Source organism: Dermacentor silvarum, chromosome 3 (assembly GCF_013339745.2).
Source record: "Dermacentor silvarum isolate Dsil-2018 chromosome 3, BIME_Dsil_1.4, whole genome shotgun sequence".
Classification (NCBI taxonomy): Eukaryota; Metazoa; Arthropoda; class Arachnida; order Ixodida; family Ixodidae; genus Dermacentor; species Dermacentor silvarum.
Window position 1 is genome coordinate 17,914,003 of NC_051156.1, and position 22,807 is coordinate 17,936,809.

The following is a 22,807-nucleotide window of genomic DNA, read 5'->3' on the forward strand; positions in this document are numbered from 1 at the left end:
ATGCGCCCTTTCGCGAAATTTCGTATAGCTGTCTTTGAGTCGCTGACTATGAATTTGGCTGCGGAGGAAGCGCACGCCAAGGCGATTGCGACTTCCTCCCCGACCTCCGGCGAGGTTGTAATAACTGAGCTTGCAGCGATGATTTGATTTTGCTGATCTAGTACAGCCGCTGTCATAACGTCTCGGTCACGATACTCGGCAGCGTCTACATAGGCCACGTCCTGAGAGTTTGCAAAGCGTTTTTGTAGGGATTTGGCTCTTTCCTGCCTGCACTCTTGGTTATGCAGAGGGTGAGTGTTCTTAGGTAATGGTGGGACGTGTATGTGTTTTCTTAACTCTGTGGGAATGTCCCGCTTTGGTCCGAATTGGTGTTGTATGTAATCCCGAGTGATTGGAGAATGTGTCGCCCCGCCGGAGAACGCGAGAGTCTCTCCAGTTGGGCAATTCTTTGGGCTTCCATTAGCTCGTCAAGAGTATTGTGTACTCCTAGAGCCTCAAACTTTTCGTTTGCGGTCGTAATTGGTAGGTGTAGAGCCTGCTTGTATGCTCTCCTGATCATGAGGTTAATTTTGGAGCGTTCATCATTCTTTAGTTGCAGGAATGGGCTAGCGTACACTATTCTGCTTATGACAAAAGCCTGTAACGAGCAGTTGCCGGCCTTGATGGTCAGGTTAAGCCCACCTGTTGCTACAACTCACCAACACCACTACTTAAATAAAAGTAGCATACTCTTGTAAGAGATTTGTTTGCAAACCATTTATCTGCTAATGACCTACTGCAAGTCGTGTGTGGATCAAACCATTTGCCAGTTTAATTTCACTCTACAGTAGCTTTTTCATATATCTGCAACATAATTCTGAACGTCACGTACAGCATAAGATTTTGAGAGAAAGTATTGCTTAAATTTATAAAGTAAATGTGACCGAGGTAAAACAACGGCACATATGTTGCTATTTGAAATACCGAATCGCACATCTTTATTGTAAATCAAGTGTGGCTTGCTCACTTTTTTCTTCACTGTTGTATTTCAGAGCGAACTTCTGTGGGCAGCCAGCGGTATCCAAGAGGTAAGGGACCTGGATTGCCGTGGTTACTGCAGCTACGTCTTATTTTCTGTGGTCACCTTTTCTACTGTATTAAAAAATTTTTTTAAATAATTCTGCATGTCCTTTAATTTATTAGTCAATAAAGCCGCTTTCTCACAAGGTCAGGTAATTTTTTTCTGCATGTTGTTATGCTCATTTGCTTTGGATGTGTATTGCACATTTGATATACGTAAAACAATTTTATGCAAGTGATTATAAATAATGTAATGCTTCAATTTAATTTTCAGTTCTATATAGTAACATCTAGCATGCGGATGCATGGTATGCAGAAGTGGCCAATAATTTTGCTTACCACGTCACTGTAGAATGACAATCTATAAATGCTGCTTTAAAGACAGCTATAAAAGCCTGCATATTGTTTCTGAAGCCATTATATGTTATGACTTCGGAAACAATATGCAGGCTTTTAAGCTTAATTAACAATTTTGTTAGACGTCCCCAGAATTCTGTTATAATTTATAACCGAATTCTGGGAATGTCTAATAAAATTCTTAACTTGTTCTTGTCAACATGTTTTATAAAAGCCTGCATAATGTTTCCAAAGTCATTATTACAGAATTCTGGGAACGTCTAATACAATTCTTGAAGTTGTTCTTGTCGAGATGTTTATTAGCCAACTTTTAGTGTAACGTTAGCAGGGCTTACTGAAGTACCTGTAGACGTCCACGGCTAGAAAATGTCTTGACCAGGACAGCTATTAGACTTTTGAATTGTCCGTTCAAAACATCTTTTAGACATCAAATAGCTGCTCCTGTGTTTCATGGGGTGGGGGGGGACGGGAGGGAGGTGACGTTTAGCTGCGGCACCAAATGCGTATTTAATAAAAAAATCACAGCATATCCACGAAGTGAATGATGATGAGCGGGCGAAGCACCGGGGGATCATTTGGGTAAACCACAGCTACGGACGAGAGATAAAGAGAGCGCGCGTCGGGAACGAGAGAGAAAATTACACCATCTTCCCGTAGGGGAACCCTGAGTAGTATGCGAAGCAGCCATGGGGTCGACTCAAGGTAGTTTTATCAGCTGTATAAACTTGGACATGCAGCAGCACCAGCAACGCGCAGAACTGTTGTCAACGCCGTCGGCGTTTTGCCCGCGTTCGCACCGAAAGCGCGTAAAGTGGAACCGGAACACCATCTAGTGAACACTTCATAAAACTACAGGTGGCTACATACTACATCGGAGGAAGGACAGACCCACGCCCTAAGGAGCTTCGCCCCTAAAACTTTGCCGAGGCGAGAAGGTGGGTAAGATTTCCGACGCTGCTCGACAAGTGTCCCATTCTGATCTCGTCGAAAACCTCCGAACCGCCCCAAGAGGCACCGGCAACAGTCACCAACGCCGCGCGTGTTCGGTGCAGACGCGGGCAAAACGCCGACGAGACAACAGTTCTGCGCGCTGCTGGTGCTGCTGCATGTCCAAATTTATACAGCTGATAAAACTACTATCCTTGCTCCATATAGCTCTCTACTAATTTGCTATCGCAATTGATGCTTCGTCTTTTGGGTGAAACTGCGACAAATTTTTTTTCAGAGCCATTGCAGGCTCCTCAGCACAAGAAAACGTGCACAAGACAAGCTGCCGGGATGAAAGACTGCATGCAGATGGCTTACCACTTTTCTTCTCACGGAAGCAGCCAAGTTTTGTGTGCAATATGCAGAAGCTTCGTTATGTGGTAATGTAATGCAAAAAAAAGAAAAACAATGTTACCAAGAAAAATAAACATATTGGATAGGAAATAACTTGGAAAGAAATGAAATAATAAATTTTTACAGAAACCAGGGCTTTATTATGGTGGTATTAAGAGATTTATCTTCTGACGATTGCCGTGATGTATAAACACAACCTTGGAGCTATCACACAGGAAGAGGAAGCGTGCATGCACAAAGTGCAATGCTACAAAGAAGAATAGGCAGTTTCTCACTTTTTTATTTACAAGAACAAGAGCTCAGCTTCAACTTGCAGATCATACTTTGGCACTAATTTAAAATAAAAGCTCAACACACTCGGCAACAACTGCTTCCCCCAAGTGCACACTGAAAAGCAACTGAAGTGTGGCCTTGCACTTGTCCAGAACAGCCGATTGATCATGGCAGCTGGAATGGTCCACAGTTAAAGGCTATATGGCCTGCTGCAGAGTGCTGCTGAAATATCGCATACAATTACGTAAGCAGATTACATTTTCATGATCTGTCTAGTGATCCATTTTTTCACAATAAAATTTCACAATTTATTAAGCTTTTTTAGAAGTTACTCAATCTGTTTGAAAGTGTACCAGACTGTACATACTATCAAGAAACAATTAAAAGCTGTGGATTCACTGGGTAACTAATAACCAGTGCTTTACAAAATGGCGTGAAGCACCTTTACTTCAGTTTTGTGTCCAGCATGCACAAAAATGTTTTGTTTGTAGATAATAAAGCCACGCTGTAGCTTGTTAGGCTAAAACATAGTACCAAAGTACACATTCAACATTTTTTGTTCCTGAACAAAACCTATACAATGTCCACTCAAGTACAACCATCTCTTGACCAAACATGATTCACTGTGCTGTTAGCCACATACCGAAAAATGCTGTGCTGACATTCCTGCAAGTTCTTTGGTATAGCTAGAGAAGTGTTGCTACAGGAGGCAAGTGTGCTTTAATGAATTCTCAAGACAAACTGCACTTCTATAGCAGGATTTGGCAGATGCAGAGCTACACTGGCCCTAAGCACTGATCATATAGAAAGATTATTGGCATGGCCTCATAAATTGAGGAAGCCATGCAAACAGTGCTTTGAGTTGGCACATATTAAAACAAATGCAAAGCCACAACTATGTTTGCAAGCAGATCTCCACATCATCATCTAGACAGGACAGAAATGGAATACAGAGCTAAGACAGGGTTCGTACAGCACATTTGACTCAAAATTCAAGGACAATTCAAGGATGCCGGAGGCCAAAATTCAAGGAGTGGGAAGCAAACATTGTTTCTGCACATAAACTAAAAAGTAGTGGAATATCCTTCCTACGAGTAGACAAAACAACGCTGAACAACAGGACGAAGGGAGAGCACAGATATGGGCGCTGACTAACAACCATATGTGTTTTATTGCTTCAGTTGTCGTACATAAGTAGACAGCCACTATCACAAGGAGCATGCGCAGAATCTAACTTCAAATTAGCAACTCAGGTACGATATCTAAATACTAATTTGAAGTTCCGCGCATGGTCCTTGTGACAGTGGCTGTCTACTTACGTACGACTGAAACAATAAAACACATGGTTTTTAGTCAGCGCCCGTGTCTCTGTTCTCCCTTCGTCCTGTCATTCAGCGCTGTTTCGTCTTCTCGTAATCATGAACCAACTGGCCCAAATGTGTGCCCTTCTAATATCCTTCTTAGCTGCAATTTCCTGCAGCTAAGCAGCTGCTGAGTCGGACATAGTTTCAAGCTTTTCAGGTCACTTTTTATAAGCTGACTTTCCCATTGAACTATGCCAACTGCCTTGATGGTTAGTCGTGACAAAATGGTGGCATGGCTTGGTCGTTTGATCTTTGTCTAGCTCCACCATGGCAATGGTGATTTAAACAAGCCTGTCTTTGGTGACTGTAGAAATGCCACATTGCAATTGTTTATCGGCACTCTAAGAAAGTATATCTAGGTTGGTTTCTCGAGAGACAGTGTCCATGGCATAGTCACTATGCAGAGTTTGTTACTTCGAGTGTGACCCCCAGCCCAATTTTCAAGGCATTCAAGGAGCACGTTTATTTTCAAGGATGTGCAAGAATTTGTTGTTCCTCGGAGTATTAAGGCAAGTGCAGCGTTCCTGTACTTTTTTTTAAACTTAAATTAAGACGGTTTCTTGAAGCTCCCACTGTGCATTTTTTTTACGAGATGCTTTACTTGAATCTGTGTTTCCAAATTCGGTGGCTTTAAAGGATTTCAAGAAAACGTACGAACCCTGTAGTAACAATGGTAACTTGAAAGTTGGTTAGCTGCAAACATTCAAGTAACTTCCAAAACCAGGCGTTAATCATATCACCAGGTTTACATAACCTGATACCATAACAATTTACCCTAGCTATTCTTTCTCAAGTAGAGTGCAGCTTACAAAGCATCATTTTGATTTCTAGAAAAAAAAATGCACAAGGTTATCTGAAGCCGTGGTGGAAACTCAGACATGAAATAAATTGTTGCGCAGTATGATCCACAAATACGAGAAACTACCAAGAAAGAGGTGAATTAAAACTGTGGATGAACACACTCAAGTGAACAACCTCACAAGACAAAAGGAGATCAAGTACAAAGATGAAATGCAGAGATTAAAACAAGTATGCCTATCAACATGCTGCAAGTAGTGATCAGCTTTAAATAATCACATTGGCCATCACATGAACAGGAAAAGTGCTTTAAAGTTTGTGCACAAATGGCTGCTTGACAAACACCGTGGTTTGGGCGATGTGGTAATGCACAATTTGATGTAGGCAGCCATAAAAATAAGCATAACAGAAGAAACCTAAACCTGCACATGACATAATGGTAACTTTCAACTGCTTTTTTAAAATTATTTAAACATCAACATTGCAACATTTACTGAGTGTATTATTAGCACATGCTCAAAACATCGACATATCATCCTTTTAAATATTCTAGTTCTTTTCCTGATATTGCAACTCAAGGCTTGGACATTCAAAGGTCACCAAGGCGTGCTGTCACTTCTGCTTTAATGGTCTCTCCGATTAGCCGGTTACATATTTTCATAATGGTAGTTATTATCAGCTACCAGCTAATTGCAAAGATTATTGCAGTGGAATTGACAGCACACCATGGTGACCTTTGCATGTCAAAGCCTTCAGTCGCAATGTCAGACAAAGAAGTGGAATTTCTAAAAGGATGATGTGTGTATTTTTTCATACCCTGATATAAATTACACAAGGTTCACATGAAGAAAGGTTGAACGTTATGTTGTGCATGTGTCACTGTTTTCGTACTTGTTTGTCATGTGTTACCTACACCAAATCATGCCACATCATGTCATACTAACACTGCGCTACCTCCAAAAACAAGCAAGTACAGTAGACTACAACCTTAACGTTAACTCTGCTGCTCGAGGAAGCCATCATGGTGCAAATCGGACAGACTGCCCGTTTTATATGCACCACACGACTTCCTTAAACACAACCGAACAAGTAACTTGGCGCAGTAAGAACTTGTAGTTACTTGCTCAGTTATGGAAAACCAACTAGCCCAACAATGAACTATTCCTGAAACACAATTCTGATGAACGCTGTTGTGCAGCATTTCTTGACAGTACAGACACTTTAAGGCTCCTCATTTTGTTTCCAAAAGGGAGTGCACGTCTGCCAAGCTGAACTTTTGACAAGAGAAACAGGTTGTTTCGTGTTTAAGTCTAAAACAAAGTTGTGTCAAGTTGCAGGGGACATGCCATGAATGGTCTTTGAAGAAGCAATTTAAACTAGTGGCAAATACAACAGTGTAACAGGGGGTGAAAAAGAAAAATGACTGTACACACACACAACAGAGCATGCACGCAGAATGCGCTTAACATCGACTCTAGGAAAATGTGGCCACAGCACGAGACACTCTCTCGTACAGCCACTTAGTTACACATAATATGCCAGGGAACACCTAATTCGCATTCAGGTGGCGAAACTATCTATGTCGAGCATGAATGTGGATATATTCTTTTAGGCTGACTGACTATTCAAGAGAAAACCTACAGTCAACTTGTGTATTAATTCAAGCACCTAGGGGACACTGATTTTGTTTTTCAGAAATGGCAATTACCCGAATATGGTCCAAAATGGAATTACAAGTTCTTATATGAACACATCAGGTGCAGATATTTTATGAAAGAGGAAAGCATCTGAGCCTTAAGCACGGCACTCGGTTCACGGTGCTATGTGGCAGTGATGCCCATAGCCTGAATACATTGAGCACATTCTTGCTACTCGTGCCTTGTCAATGTTCTCTCGTCGGCCATTGTGGCCACCTTGCTCTGCAAAGACGCAAGGACTGCACGGACCAATATCACTTGAACTGGCTGGCTTTGAAACGAATTGGAACCACAACAAAAAGTGCGATATTTATTTAAGTGTACCAGAATTTTGTATTAGCCAAGTTTGCATTATCCGTAAGTCAACTGATCAAAGTTGGTTATTCATCTTCAAGGCGTTGCTAAAGACAAGGACACAGGTGACAGCCATGTGCCTTCCATCTGTGTCCGCGCCTTTGGTGTTGCCTTGGAGATGAGTCGACCAAACTTAGCATATGTTTTAATGGACACCTTGGCTACAATGCTAATTGTGTGCTCCCATTTGTAATGTACAAAGGTGTACTCGGGACATGTAGATGATCCCTTCAGAGCACAGTTATGGAGGCAGAGTGAAGTCACTTGCGACAACCAGATTTCAGCTGCTCGGAGGATTGACTGCAGCAATGCATGCTTTCTCGGACATCGCGACTGTAGACTGGTCAACAATGTTTCTGCAGCTGATCAGAATGAATGCATACCTGCCCACCTGTGAACTTCAAGGTACACAATAATCCCGTGAGCTTGACAAGAAGGTGGGGGAGAGAGAGGAATAGTACACATTTTTTTTTCAATGCCTGCAATTTGCTCACACCTTTCGAAGGATACATGCGCATTTTATTAACGGTCATTTATCTTTAGACGCTGCACACAAGCAGCAGTTGATTTCAGACAGCAAATGCTGACAAACAACATGTTTTTACACCGCAGTGACTATTTCAGGTACTTTGCTACGGCGGATTTCACCTGCTTAAGGAATTTTCCGAATAAACTTGCTCGAAGCAAGTACACACTAGTTTACATGGTGCCTTGCACTGCCACAAGAGGGCGGCGCAGTTACAATCACAATTTTTGTTTGTGAGCATTCCTTGCAATCTTGCACTGCCCCATCTTTCATGAACTTTAAAACAACTTTGACAACAACATATTTTCGTAAAACTTAAGCTACATATGTGAAATTGTTCAACGACCTTAATTCTTAAATGAAAAATCTGTGTTTTTGATAGACCGAAATGTATTGATTGACTGAAATTTGGTAGAGTTGACAAGCATGTGACTGGCTGGGCTCTCACAAACAACAGCAGGCTGACAAGCGCTGCATGATTTCTATAAATACAATCAACAAATTACGTAGGATTTCGGCCACACTGGCTGACACCTGAGCTCCATACCAGCTTTGTTACTATGGCCAGCTGAAGCATTCACGCGTAGCAGTCACCACAAGGGTGCCTGAGAGAGAGGTTGGTACCACGCCTCTCAGTGCTAACAAACTGAACTCAAATAGAAAGCTCCCTAGATTTCCCTTGATATCTGCAAGCAGCATGGAGTTGTTCATCCACAATGATGAACTTATCTTGATTTTTATGCACAATAAATACACATTTTAGGGTAAATATCTTCCGCTGACTTTGTTTTACAACACACAATATGTGCAGACACTGCTCAACCTGAGGTATGTTTTCAACAGCAGTCACTTACACAAAGCCCAATTGGTGTAAAAAAAAATAAAACAGAAGTGTAATTTTAATGGAGGCACCTCCTGTGCTTGCAGAATACAGCATTTTCTTCTATTATGCAAGAGCTTTTACAGTGCCAGCTGACAACTGTGGTATGGCAGAAAATATATACACATGCACGAAGTCTTGCATAAATAGGTCTACAGGACTCATGCAGCTGGCTGATTCTCACCCAAATTTTGCACCGAGGCAGTATTCAGTTTATTACCACATTTTGGAAGCATTACTTGCCTTTTTTATTCGGAATAAAGCCAAAGTGTGCATTGTCTGTGCGATAGCATTAAAAAAATGTGTTTCCATTGCTGCAGCAAAACATGGTGTCACACATTCTGTCACAGCTATGACAGAACATGCCTCTCACTTTAGCGGTGACAGATGATGTCACTGTTTCGCTGCACCTATACCAACATTGTTTTAGTGCCATCGCTGCAGGCGACGCGCACTTTGGAATGAAACAGGCAAGCAATCCTTATAATGGCAGCTGATATGGATGGCGACAAAAAGGAAGTGCAAGGGACAAGTGCTGAAATAACAACTGTGCGTCCTTCTCTTATCTGTGTCGCCATCCCATTTGCGCTGCCGTTGTAATGAACCAGCTCGGCCACCCAAGGCACGTAATGCTCACAAATGTGCCATTAAACTGAACCCACTGCAAAGTGCAACCTCCTCTGCGCAAAGCTTGGGTGGGAATGTATGTTATGTAGGCCTATTTATGCAACACTTGGTACAATAAGATGACACAACCAATAATCACAATTCCTGCAAATGCTAGACAAAGCGGGAAGGTCTGGCGTAAAACTTCAAAATTTCCCTAGAGTTGGACCAATTTCCCTCTGTCCCGAAACAGGTAGTTAAGAAAAGTGAAACAGGTAGTTGGGACAAACAATCGGCAAGTCATGTGGACAATGGTGCAACTACCCTGAGAGCACACTGACGGTGCTGGTTCTAAGCAACTTGTGCGGAATGTCACGAGGTGAACTGTGGGGGAATAAATTAGGACTTTTCACTTTCACGTTCTCCCTCTGTGGTCCTACACTTGGTCTTTTCACCTATTCCTGCATACGCTTTGATCGGTTACAAATATGTGTGTGGATTATAATTAAATATGTGTATATTGCACACACACACACGCGCACGCACACACACACCCATACACACACACACACACACACACACACATGCACACACACTAAGTTTCATGATATCAAAAAATGGTGCAACTGAGTGAATAAAATCATTTGTTCACAGCTAAAAACAAAACACAAACATTTGTATCTAAAACTATAGCTAAGAGAGGCAAACAGTAAACTAATAAAAAGAAATTTTCTATAGAGGCATAAAAAATGACAGGCTGATGCATGTCAGCGCGCTCATGTTACAACAATGCTAAAAAGTAATCTATCAGTGGGCGGCGTGGCAAAACATGAGCGGCAGTTCTAGTGGCAAACTCTACTGGGCTGGATGCGTTGTGCGTGGATGCCATTATAAGGGCACAGCAGTTCCCAATGCTTGTGGACGGGCAAACGCTGCAAGCAAGGCTCTGCAGAAACAAGATGGCGGTTACCTCACTGGCAGATGACCTGCAAGTAGTGACGGCTTCAGTCATTCAAGGTGACTAGTCAAGGGGCTATTTGAGCGCATTACTAAATAGGGTGCACGCCAGAATGAAACAAGAATAAGAAAGCACACCTCTTGCACCTAACTTCTTGAATGTGGCACGGCCAGGTTCCCCATAAGACAATCCCAGGTGTCACTTATGGCTAAATTCACTTTGTGCACATCACAAACAAACACAGCCAGGCGCTTCAGTGCCTTGGTGAATTAATTAGCGCAGTGTCACACCGAGCAGTGAACGCAGAGAGAGAAATTCCTCTTCTACAGTCCAATCTTCAATCTACAGTCCAATGATACAATCACGGTATGACATGAATGGGGAAAATTCCACGGCCAAAGCCGTTGTGTTGTGAACGCTCGCATTGCACGCGATCACGTGCAATAAGAGCGGGCAAGCCGTACCAGCATGCCGGCTGGCAAGCAATGACATGTTGTCACCTGCTTTATTTACGGCCATGGCAAAGACACTGCAGGTGGCCATTGCCATTGCTGTGAGGTTTCGTATGAAGTCCAAGTGTGATAAGATCGCGGCTGCATGCCGTACGCTGCAGGAGCAAGGCAAAAGCATGCGAGGGTGAGCTGAGAAGAATGGTGTCTTCTCGCAAGTGCTAGTGGGGCGGTTCTTTTTCTGTCCAGCTAGTGTGTGCCCTATCTTGGAGGTAATTTGCTGTGGGTGCAAAGCTCGGCGAGCCGAGACGGCTGATGGCTTCATGTGCACTGTGTTGAAGCCATGTGCAGCACAAAGGGGAATTCGTTCGCTGATGCCACGCTTCATTACGCCAGCGCTGTGACAGCAAGTGTCTGCAGACATATGTTGAATTCCAATGGTAGATCCAGATCAAGTATTTCTGCTCTGTGTGGAGCAAGTCTATTCTAATGGCAGAATGGGAGCGTGAGTTGTGTGTTCCAATGGCAGATTGGGACCAGCCGCCGATTCCGGATCGCTCTGTGGAACAAAAATATCTGCTCCGCCGAAATCGGCAGATTTCACCGGAAGTCCGCGTGACATATTTTTTTCACCCGCCTCTGCTTCCTAATATGGTCGCCAGGTCGCCTGTTTCCGGTCGCGGGCAGTAGACATGGAAAACATGGACCGCATGGATGCTGCGACGCGCCGTGCGCTTTTGTTCATGCTACTAGATAGTGACAGCTCCGACTCGGACACAGTCCAGTGATGATTCTACCGACACCGGCAGTGAATGTGACGCTGCTGTGTGTGAACGGGCGTTTGATGTGATGTTTCGCCTGCCTGCCAAGAGGCCTTAAGTGATTGGGTTCGTCGAGGATGTCGTTCGGCGATACTCGGACGACGAGGTACCGTACAGCCTAAGGTGGTACAAGCGCCCCAACACGTGCGATGCTCGCGCGAAATACCAGAAGGAAAACAAACCCAGAGAATGCTGGGACGATGCACATGAATGGATGGATGCTATAAGCATCTCCTTTGAAGCGGTGTGGTGGGCTGCGCCACCAAGTTGTCGTTCTCCTCTCTATTTTACCTCTAGTTCAGCGCCCTCTCAATTCATTTCCGTGTACTAAGTGCCCCCACGGGAGCGCATGCATTCCATTCGCAGATTTGGTGCGAGCTGGTGGGAGCGATCCGAGTCGGAGCGACGCGCTCCGTTCGTGATCTGGCCGAGCGCTCGCGATCTGCCATTGGAATTCAACAATAGAGTGAGCTCTGTTCCGGTTTGCACGTGCACATGTGACACCATGCTTGTTAATTTATTTGTAAGCTAATGTTTACAGCAATTTATAAGGCTGATAAAACTATGAGCCTTGTTTCGTGTAGTTATTTGCCATTGCTATCAATGATTTGCCTTTCGGGCAAAACTGACTTTTCTCTCCTTCTGTCAGCGACTCCCGTATTTGCAATGCCTGGCACATTGTTGCAGAGCCAGCAAGCGCAACCAGTGTGGTCACATGAGACTGGCATGTTCACTTGCCAGCTGCAAGCTAGAATAGAATAGAATAGAATAGAATAGAATAGAATCCACTTTATTTCCAACACACAAGTTGGAGGCCCCCCAGGCAAAAAGCTGTCTCAGACAGCTTGACGGGACCTGGGGGATTAGTCAAGCCAAGCCACGACTTGCATACGTGTGTAGAATGTGCTGTTTCAAGTTTCTCTTTATGAATATTTGACATTCTTTCGATTAAAGTAGCCATATTGTTACACTATTTTGAGTTGTAAACAAACAAATATTTGCCTCACATAAGCAATACTGGCTCAAATTTAGCATTTACGGTTCAACTATAGCAGTGAAATTCACACTAAAAGAAAGCATGGCCAAATAAATTTGAGTTTTACTTCATTTATATCCAGTAATTCGTTAATTCTATGTTCGTTATATTGACGTTTGGCTGTATAAATAAGCAAATACAGTAGAACCTCGTTGAGATGGACCTCATTCGTGCAATTTCCTGGCACCATTGTTCACGATCGAGAACACAAATAATCACCCAATACAGTGGACTTCCGTTAATTTGATATTTCGGTTTATTAGATCCCAACCAAAGGTTCTGGCCGGTGCCCATGCTTTTCTATGCGCCCAAAGTTTAGTTATTTTGATCCTAAAATTGGCACTCGCTGGATAATTAGAACTTCACCAGTCAGCATGCCTTTAGTGGCAGCATCTGTCTCGGCGGAGCTTATGGGATAGTGAATGACATGCATCGTCTCCTGTTGAAGACACCTGTTTTCAGCCTGCCCTAGAATTTTCTTAAGCAGTAACTGTAGCTCACAATGTCTGTTTATGGGATTTACCTGATTCTATGCACACCTTTTTTTTATACGTTAGCATAAGGAGTGGAAGAAAGTGTGGGAAGCCGGTCACATGCTGTGCGTGTGTCGGTACCGTACTTTCGCAATTCCATTTCCCAATAACTCTATCAGCGTGCTGTAAGTGAGCCTGGTATTTGAGGGACAACAATGTACCACAAGCTGCCAGCTGATTTCGAAGAAAAACCGCTTTTCAGTGGTACGTGATGAAGCTTCGCAGGGAATGCAGCTACGAGCTCTGCCAGATCGGCAACGCCGATGAGACACGGTGATGAGACTACAGTCAACGTCTGTTAATTCGACCCTGACAGGACTGGCGAAACTGATCAAATCCAGTGGATCGAATTAAATACGTGGAAAAAGTGTCAAAAGCGCCCAGTTCATTTGGAGGTATTTTCCCAATTCTAACATGCCCCCGGATCAAACGTGCACCCACTTTGTATGTGTCCAAGGCAGATAACTACCGTATTTACTCGCATAATGAACGCACCCCCCACTTTTCCAATCAAGAAGTATGTTTCTTCCTTTCCTTGCATAATGAACGCACCCTGAACTTGCTGCCGTGAAGTAGGAGAGACACGGTACGATTCAGCGTGCGATATGGCGTCCGGCGGGAACGATTGGATCGGACGCGGAATCATAGCGTGCGTCTCCTACATTTATTGCATTTTTATTGTATTCTAGCGCCTTTTTGCCGTCGGCGTCAACGATAGCGCCTCAATCTCCTGTGTTCGAGGGAGGATAGCAGGGAGGAAACGTGCCGTACTCCGACACGCGCATGTCACCGGGGGGAGGGGAGGGAGGTGAGCAGCGCAGCAATGCACATTGTGCAGCTGCGCACACCCTATCTTGAAAGTGATCTGTGTCAGGGACCGAGTCTAGGTGCGACGCCGTTCGCGCCGCTGTTTGCATTGAAGCGATACACAGCACGAAGGTCACTTCGCTTGCTGTTACTGCTGCGCTTCCACCACACCAACATTCCTCACGCCACAGTCATGGAGTGTGAAGTGTTCATATTTGCCTGTGTGCGCTGACCCTGCTTGTTAATTTACATAGTTAGCAAATGTTTGCAAGTTTATACGGCCGATAAAACTATTATCCTTACTTCCTGTAGCTGTCTATGCATTTTCTATTGCAATCGATGTTTCGCCTTTCGGGTGAAACTGCAACATTTTTACAGGTGGCCGCCGATAAAAAATTGCTCGAAATTTTACCCCGCATACGTAATAAACGCACCCCCAACTGTGCGCATATTTTTCAGGGAAAAAAAGTGCGTTGTTTATGCAAGTGAATATGGTAACATAGAAATGACAAAGCTCCTAAACAAAGTAGAAATCTAACGTGCACCCGATTTTTTCAAGAAAATGAGCAAGAATATGTGTTGAATACTAGAATATGTATTGCACAACGATGGCCAGTTTCATAAAGTCAACTTTACCACAATACGTCCACAGTTCCTTCTAACATACTCACGGCCTGTGTAAGATGGCGATGCTAGAGAGCAGTGGGTGTCTTGCGGTTGGTAAGGCTGCCACCAGATGGTTGGCTCTGGTGGGGTGTGCTTGCATCACCCGCACCACCTCCTCCGCGAAGGTTGTGCAGTAGCTGCCTTAGCGCAGGGCAGCTGGACACGGCCTCGGGCTCAGCCTCTAGTGTCTGCAACAGGTCAGACATCACAAGCACACCACTAGGTCAGGTCATGATTGCAGGACACAGCGGGGGTGGAGGGGGGGGGGCGGAACTCACCAGTGGTGACTCACCAGTGGTTCACGACATGCCAGAGGAATACCATATTTTTTTGTGTATAACCGGCCCCCATGTATACCTCACACACCCAATTACAACTGCCCGGAAACAACAAGAAAAAAAAAAAAAATCAGCGTGTATAACTTGCGGAAATAACTGCATACAACACTGCTCAAATATTTACAAAAACAATCTCCATTCACGGATGCAGAACTCGTCCATGTGGTGTCCTTGTTTGTTAATTTTCTTTACGTGTGCTTTAGTTTGTTGCTCTCGTGTTTGTAGCATTGGGACAATGACTTTTTCGTGCGTGACTTCGGGGTCGGTCGACTCGTGGTTGGCCTGCTGCCACTTCCCCTGTCGCGAAAATGAGGGTAAGCGAAGCTTGTCATCCGATTCGTGCGTGAGGGCTTCCGAAGCCCAGGCAAAACGTCAGCGAAGAGCCACTGACCCCGAGTTGCGGGAGCGCGATGTTGAGGCATGCATCATCGTATTGTTACGCCGTGGTCACTGCCAGTGAAAAGTGAGGGAATCGAGGGAAGGAGAAAGAAGAAGAAGATGTAGCTCCTTGGGCTATGCTGGCCGGAGTCAATCGTAGGAGCAACGTCGTCTTCTTCTTTCTCCTTCCCTCGATTCCCTCACTTTTCACTGGCAGTGACCACGGCGTAACAATACGATGATGCATGCCTCAACATCGCGCTCCCGCAACTCGGGGTCAGTGGCTCTTCGCTGACGTTTTGCCTGGGCTTCGGAAGCCCTCACGCACGAATCGGATGACAAGCTTCGCTTACCCTCATTTTCGCGACAGGGGAAGTGGCAGCAGGCCAACCACGAGTCGACCGACCCCGAAGTCGTCGCATCTGCAGATCGCTGTCAAGATACGTTGTGCGCCACTGTGCAAACTACGCAGTTGCTACCAGAGTACAAGCCCCCCCTCCTTCCGTGCTTTGTCCCACTTGTGACAAGGTAGTTCAAGAGCACCTTACAGATGCCCACAGGGTTATGTGCCATTAGGCTTGTACCCTTTCTGCACTCGGCCCACTTTTCAGCGTGACACCACCACCACCTCGGCACTTGTGAGCCTATAAAGCTTTGCTTAAAAAAATGTTCAGCCCTTGCATCCCATGGAGATGGTTGACCAGCGAAGCTGAAAAGGGGTGGCTGCGGTGTTTACCTTAAGGTTTATCACGCAAGTATATTAAAGTGTGTTATAGTATATGAACTGTGTTATGCAATTATGTGTCACTTTAAGCGCCCCATTATGCCGAGCAATGAAGACACGGACACGTTTGGCGATGGCGGCATGGCGGCGGCGGGCGGACTCCTGGCGCTGTTCGCGGCGCCGTTTTTCGTACGCAAGCTGCTCCTTGGGAGAACGCACGACACGTGGCTGTACAATTGCCATGTCGGAGAATGACCTGCGCGCGCACCGCTGCGAGAGAGCAACGACGTCACCAACCGCGCCGCCAATTGCGCACCAGACGTCCCTCCACCCCTTGCTCCCTCACACTTGGCATGTGTGCACTCCACGCCGACGTTGCAAGGGTGTACGTACAGAGCGGTTCACTGTTAAAGGGAACACCATGCTATCCGTGCACTGCCGCGCTTCGGATAGCAGTGAAGCAAGCCAATCATGCCTTTTTAATGTTGGCCGGTGACTGCATGGTCACACACTGACAGCCAGCCGTTCCAAAGCTGAAAGAAAATTAGATGAGGCAAAATATTAACTCTCATATATTTTTGCCGTTTCAACTTACAAGACCCTCATGATAATTTTGTTTTACGGATGTCGCTCTGTGGTACAGCTATATTAAAGAATATTTCTCCATGTGTAGTGCCTGTAACATTCGTACTAATGCACATTCGAGTCGCTGCAGTGCGTAGGCTGAACAAAGAATCCACAGACGCCTTTAAAGAACATATTACTTTATAAAGAGCTATCACTCGAGGTATTGTAGAATCATTGGAGTCGACATGGACAGTAAAACATTTTTGAAGCAGGCAAATCTTTATGAAACGAGAAGGCGAACAAAAGACGGCAGCGTCAATGCTGCTGACATTTAGGGATTTACCTGATTACCAAATCTATCGTCACTTTCCTTCCAGCTGGAAGGATAGTGGCTGCTATTAAATACGAATCACGTGAGCTGCTTGCATCGTGCAGCCAACGGTAGCAGACGACGAAAAAGCACTGCCCAAAGCGCTCACTGCGCCTGCGCGATACTCATCGCAGCCGCCGGCCGGCGGTGGCGCCGAGCAGACGCCACACGCTTCGGTGTTGCCTTTAACAGTAAAGCCCCTCAATGTAAAAGTAGCGACACGCTTTGAAGAATGCCGCCTCGCACACCCTGTTGGAGGCCGACGCCGTGTCGTATTGGCTTAATGGCATCACGTGGGCCATTGCGCCGCCGGGTGCTGGCCGAGTTTGTTTGCGATCGGGCTCCATCGCCATTTTCGCCTGAGAAGCGTCTACTGACTGGCGAGGAACACATGTTGGCGCCGTCGCTCTTCCGTGTTGTTTTGGTTTGCGAACGCCTTGAACTAAGTTTTGTGGCAAGTGCGACGTCGTTTCACGGCATTTTCCATCACCATGACCTGCTGCGCCTTCGCATGCCAAAATAGTTTCAGCAAAGGCAAGAAGCTTAATCATTTTGTACTCCAACAGGCTTGAATTTGCGGGCCCACAAAGCTGCGTTTGAAAACGTGATTACGAACCTTTTATGATTCTGCTCAATCCTTTTGACATTTGAGGCTCAAGCATGAAAACTCATATTAGGAAAGTAACTCTGCCTTTTGTGTTTACTTACTAGCTTTCTTTAGAGCGAATAGCTTTGTTTGCCTCTTTTGTTCTTGTTCGTCGTTGACGGCTGCCCGGTGGATTTGCGATACAAAGGCAGCAATGAAAAGCTTGCGAAACCGAGTTACGGGGTGCATTCGTCACCGAACGACAGCATCATAGGTCTTTGAGACATACGTGCTAATTCGCGTGAGCTTCAAAGTGTGTGAAGGTTACAATGCGGGGGTAGAGCACTCACAAAGAAAACATGCGGTCGCCCGCTCGTTCACTAGCTGGTTTAGTCGTCGTTCGTTTAGTCATTCGCTTGCTTGTTCGTTCAACTATTAGTTCGTACGGCCATTATGTCTCTGAGACGCACTTGCTGTAGGACACTAAGGCTGGTGTGTCTGTGCCTTCCGCCCAAAGCGACCAAAAATCGCGAAAAAACTAGATTTTTTAAAATTTCATTGTTGGAATGTACAGCTATTATTGCACCTATATTGTTAATTTCATACCGATAATGTCAATATTTAAGCCGCAATGATGCCTTACACGACATGTACTAGCTGAATTTTAGGCTAAACTGATGCTGAAACGGCACATTTTCCGAAACGCGCGCCTGCTCTTCCACGTGTGCTAGCGCGGACATCTTGGTCTCATTTGAAAGAGCCGCTTTTTGCCTTCAAATTCCCGCCAGAACGGGCCCCATTCAGCTATTGGCCACTTAAAAACTGCGCGCCAAAAAAAGGTACTAACACGCTCTCCTATTCGGCACTTGGCGCACGTGACGGCATGGCCATCGTCTGGCGGAACGGCATGGCCATCGTCTGCTGCGCGCTTCGAGACGCGCATTGAGACGCGCCATCTTGCCCCAGTGTCAGCGAGAAAGCGTGCCACGTTGTCGAAAACGGTGCGCAAATTTTGCACGCGGCACAAGTTTGGTGCTAAAAAAGTGCGACGGACGCTCATCGAAAACTGCAAAGTGCGCTGCTCGACGCAGCAACTACTACGCTTGTTGTTGCTGCGTTGGAGCTCCAAAGCAAACGACGGTGTCTCAGCCGAACACAAAGAATCTCCTTAAGGAAATCAATGTGTCCTAACAGAACTCCAAAGACGGGCCCGTGCTTACGCATTTATAACGAACCTGTAACAGATCATCCCAAATTTTATTTTAAGAAACAATACAGGCTAGATATACCAGGTGTTAAAAATTAAGCATTATGGTTTTCTTAAAGTTAGGCACTGGGAGGCACGTGAAGAGCACCTGCGCAAATAAGTTATGTGGCCAGGGGGACACAAAGTGATGTGATAATTATCGCTGTCAGCAGCCGAATTGACTAAAATTGAATAATTAACTTTTTATTGACTGCAGTAAGAAACACGACTGCCTCTAAGTTTTCAATACAAACATACCCACTTACTGCAGTCGACAAAAAAAGATTGTTCAATTTTAGTTAATTGGACTGTTCACAGCGACTATTGTCATCTCACTTTGTGACCCCTCTGGCTACATAACTTATCTGCATGGGTGGTCTTCGTGTGCCTCCCAGTGCCTAATTTTAAGAAAAGCATAAAGCTTAGTTTTGAACACCCTGTATTATCAGGCACAGCCGCCAAGCACATGGCTGTATTGGGTAACGTCCTTTTCCTATAAGCTCGGAGAAACCGATATCTGGCTTCGCTACAGGTCTTCTTCCTCTTTCTGGGGTTTTATGTGCCAAAACCAGTTCTGATTATAAGGCACGCCGTAGTGGAAGGCTCCGGATTAATTTTGACCACCTAGGGTTCTTTAACGTGCACTACAACGCAAGCACACGGGCGTTTTCGCATTTCAACCTCCATCGAAATGCGGCCGCCGCGGCCGCGATTCGATCCCGCGATCTCGTGCTCAGCAGCGCAACGCCTGAGCTGACTGAGCCACCATGGTGGGCTACAGGTGTTGCTCTAGACGTATAAAACGCGGGTTTATCGTGAGCAGAAACGGTGAATTTCGATAAATAAGAAAGGCTACTATCATCATCATCATCATTGACAGAAGCTGACCCCCCCCTCAGAAAAAACCTGGATCCGCCCCTGCAAGATACGATCTACCGGCAACCCTCCGAGCTGAAGGAGGAAGCGGCGAAAGCCATAGCGAATCTATCAGCGTTATCTTCCGCTCCAGCGACTGAGAGGAAACGCGAGTTCGTGGGTGACAGTACCGACGATGCACTTCGCCCGGCTGATGGGACTATACGTTTACGATTGTGGATTTGAGTGCAGTGAACACTTTATTAACGTTTGCGACGTGCAAAAACTGCAGTGGTGCTTTCGAAATCGTCCGAGACGAGCGGGAATATGGACTCGCTGTGAAGCTGCGTTTTATGTGCGCAAACTGGAAAGACTCGGTGTGGAGCTCGCCGTGCGTTGATAGTGCCGAGTGAATGAACCCCTTTGCTGTGAACGTTTTGGCTACGCGTGCCATGCAGGCAACGGGCAACCGACAGACCGCGTTCAATGACATTTTCTCTTTGATGGACAACAGCCGTCGGGCTCTTCACACGAAACCGTGGCAGAGCTACGTGAAGGCTGACGCCCGCGGCCGATCGCGCGGCGCGTAATCTGACGAGCGACTGCGTGCGGTCGATTCGCGAACTTTACGCCGAACTGAACGTGGGCAAAGCAACAGAAAACTTGCGCCAGTCCCCGAAAAAGCGGCACACAGGGGCTGGAAGTCAGCAGGACTACATGTCTGGTGCCTACTGAGCTGTTCCAACTGTAAATTTGCAAATAAAAAGGTTTTGCATGTTTTCTCACTTTTCTCAAAACTTGTTTTTGGGCGACTTCACCAGATTGTCGGAGTGATATCCTCATGACGTAGAACAGCTAGAGCAATAATTCTTTCCTTAGCAGAAAGCCTAATCTGCATATTACAAAGTGCTGAGAGCAGAATTTCAAATTTCTGCACATGTATATTTTTATTTTATTAATTTTCTTTTGTTGTGGTAGCCATAGGACAAGGAAATAAATTTGATCACCTGCAGAATGGCTAATTATTATTTAATTTGAAAACTTTTTTGCAGCATTGCATTTATTGCATATTATAGTATCTAGCTATGAAATAATATTCATTTTCTACTGAGCAGTTTTTTTCCATTGTCTCCTGAAACAATAGAGCGACAGATTTGTGTATCTTCTGAACAAATGGACCTACAAGAAAAATTATTGCATATTTGAAATCAGCACGAAAAACAAAGCAAGCCTGATTATTTTCATCAGAATTGGCCATAAGATGCAGGACATAATCTCCACAACCCATGTCCCCCCTTAAAGCGCACTGCATTGCTATGCTTGCATTCACTCTGCGAAAGTACATTCTAGCTACTGTAGCGAAAGGTTGTCTGCTACACTCAAGTGGTGTAGGCGGCGCCACAGTCAAGGAAGGAGCGCGAAAGAGAGAGGAGAAACAAGGAGGAGTGAAGGCAGAGGAGGAGAGTGACGCTACTTTACGAAGTTTAAGGGGCTTTATTTAACAGTGGACCACTATGTACATCGCCGACACGTGTTACTCCGAGGTGAAAGACCCAGACATTCCCTCTCCTCTTGCTCCTAACTCCTTTTCAACTCGCTTTTTTTTGTTGTTTTTGCGCATGTGCTGGTTCCTGCGGAGTGCGCTCCTGGGCACGGACGGACGTTTTGCCTAGGCATATACAGCTTCGCTGTAAAAATAGTAGAACATACCTGATTAAATCAATCAGGCTAGGTGACTATTTGTCACCGCCCCGTTTCAGAGGGGATGCCATTAAATCATCATCATCATCACCTGAAGTTTCTCCGGCGTGAGCGACTGCAGACGGTGATGTTCTTCCTCGGACTCATGGTCCTGCGATGCACAAGTTCTCCACTTTTGCACGGTCCCGCTTTCGCAGTCTGTGTTCAGTTGTCTGTATTTACATTGCTGCTGTTGACGCCTCTCCGCTTTGTTAGCTTTTTTTCTCCGGCGTGAACGCGCTACGCCGCACCCCTATCTTTCCCAGGTAACGGTAAGAGGCAACCGATGACACCCTGAGGGCAATCCAAGTTAACCAGGCGTGAAGGCCTTCGCGCGGACATGGGCGTGCTTGACAAAAGGGTCGTCCCCTCGTTCGCTCACCGCCGGGACGAGTAAGGCACAGCCAGCGCCAAGAGTTCCAAGGTGTTCATGAGAAAAAATCGCCAGCTCTTCCCCTGTCGAGAAAATGGGGGTAAGCAAAGCTTGTCACGTGTGTATCTGACCTTCCTGGTGATTTTCTTTCTTTCTTCCTCTTTCTTTTTGTCCCTGGTATGTGCCATTGAGCTTGGACCCTTTCTGCACTACCACCAGGATCAGCCCACTTTTTAGCGTGACAGCACCACCAACACCGCCGAGCCGACACATGTAAGCATATAAAGCTTCGCTTAAAAATAACTACGGCAACTTAGCGACACCACACCTCTACAGAAAACAGCTAAGCTTGTGAGCGAGCTAGCTTTACTTCTGCATGGCTGCTACCACTGGTACTTGCGAAAAACACTTTTGAAGAATGCTGGTAGCCACAATTTTTGCCACAGGGCCATCACAGTGTCAGTGAGAGGCGATGCAGAAATTTGAGGGGGGGGTCAGGGCAACCGGACATCCCCCCTGGATTCCACCTCGTGGAACCGTTCCCGCATCATGTGTTGCGAACTGCCACTCCGCGCAAGCGCGGGTGGCCATGTTGACTTTTCATGTTGCTTGGCTTGGTGGCTTCACGATGGGATCGGCCGCCTAAAGTGCCGGGGGCGACACCTATGACGTACTTTCGGTTTCCACCAGCAACAGCATGGCCTTTCAGATCCATATTTGCTATCTAAAGATGGTGTCTATGACACATTGGGGCCCTAAAATTGTTTTTGGCACTTAGGTGTTCCGTATAAAGTCCAAGGGCGATAAAGCTGTCATTGCGCACCGTATGCTGTATGTGCTAGTGAAAATGTGCGGGGGGGAGCCGACGACTGCGGCTAAGTCTCGCGCGCGCAAGAAAGAAAAGTGGGGAGGAAGCGGGCCATCTTCCGGGGTGTTGTACTCTGGCACCAACTACGTACTGCACGGCCGCGGGCACCGGCGCCGGCCGTAGCTTGAAAGCTTTCTGCGTTAGGGGCAGTCTTAGGCGTCAGTGGCTCAGAGCTTTGTGCGTGCTGTGTGTTCTCGGCTCTAAGCTTGCGTTGAAGCAATAGACAGCACAAAGGTC

General features: G+C 45.7%; 1 protein-coding gene across 3 annotated transcripts in view; it reads right to left on the minus strand.

Annotated features, from left to right (window-relative positions):
- Nucleotides 1-3,021: 3,021 nt before the first annotated feature.
- The window catches only part of LOC119445352 (uncharacterized), a 170,118-nt gene continuing 150,332 nt past the window's right edge, over nt 3,022-22,807 (minus strand). For all 3 annotated transcript variants that reach the window (XM_049663217.1, XM_049663218.1, XM_037709662.2), the window contains exons 14-15: nt 14,531-14,713; nt 3,022-10,241 (exon numbers count right to left, since the gene is read on the minus strand). In XM_049663217.1, the coding sequence (XP_049519174.1) occupies nt 14,552-14,713 (162 nt within the window). In that variant the 3' untranslated portion in view covers nt 3,022-10,241; nt 14,531-14,551. The remainder of the gene's footprint in view (nt 10,242-14,530; nt 14,714-22,807) is intronic.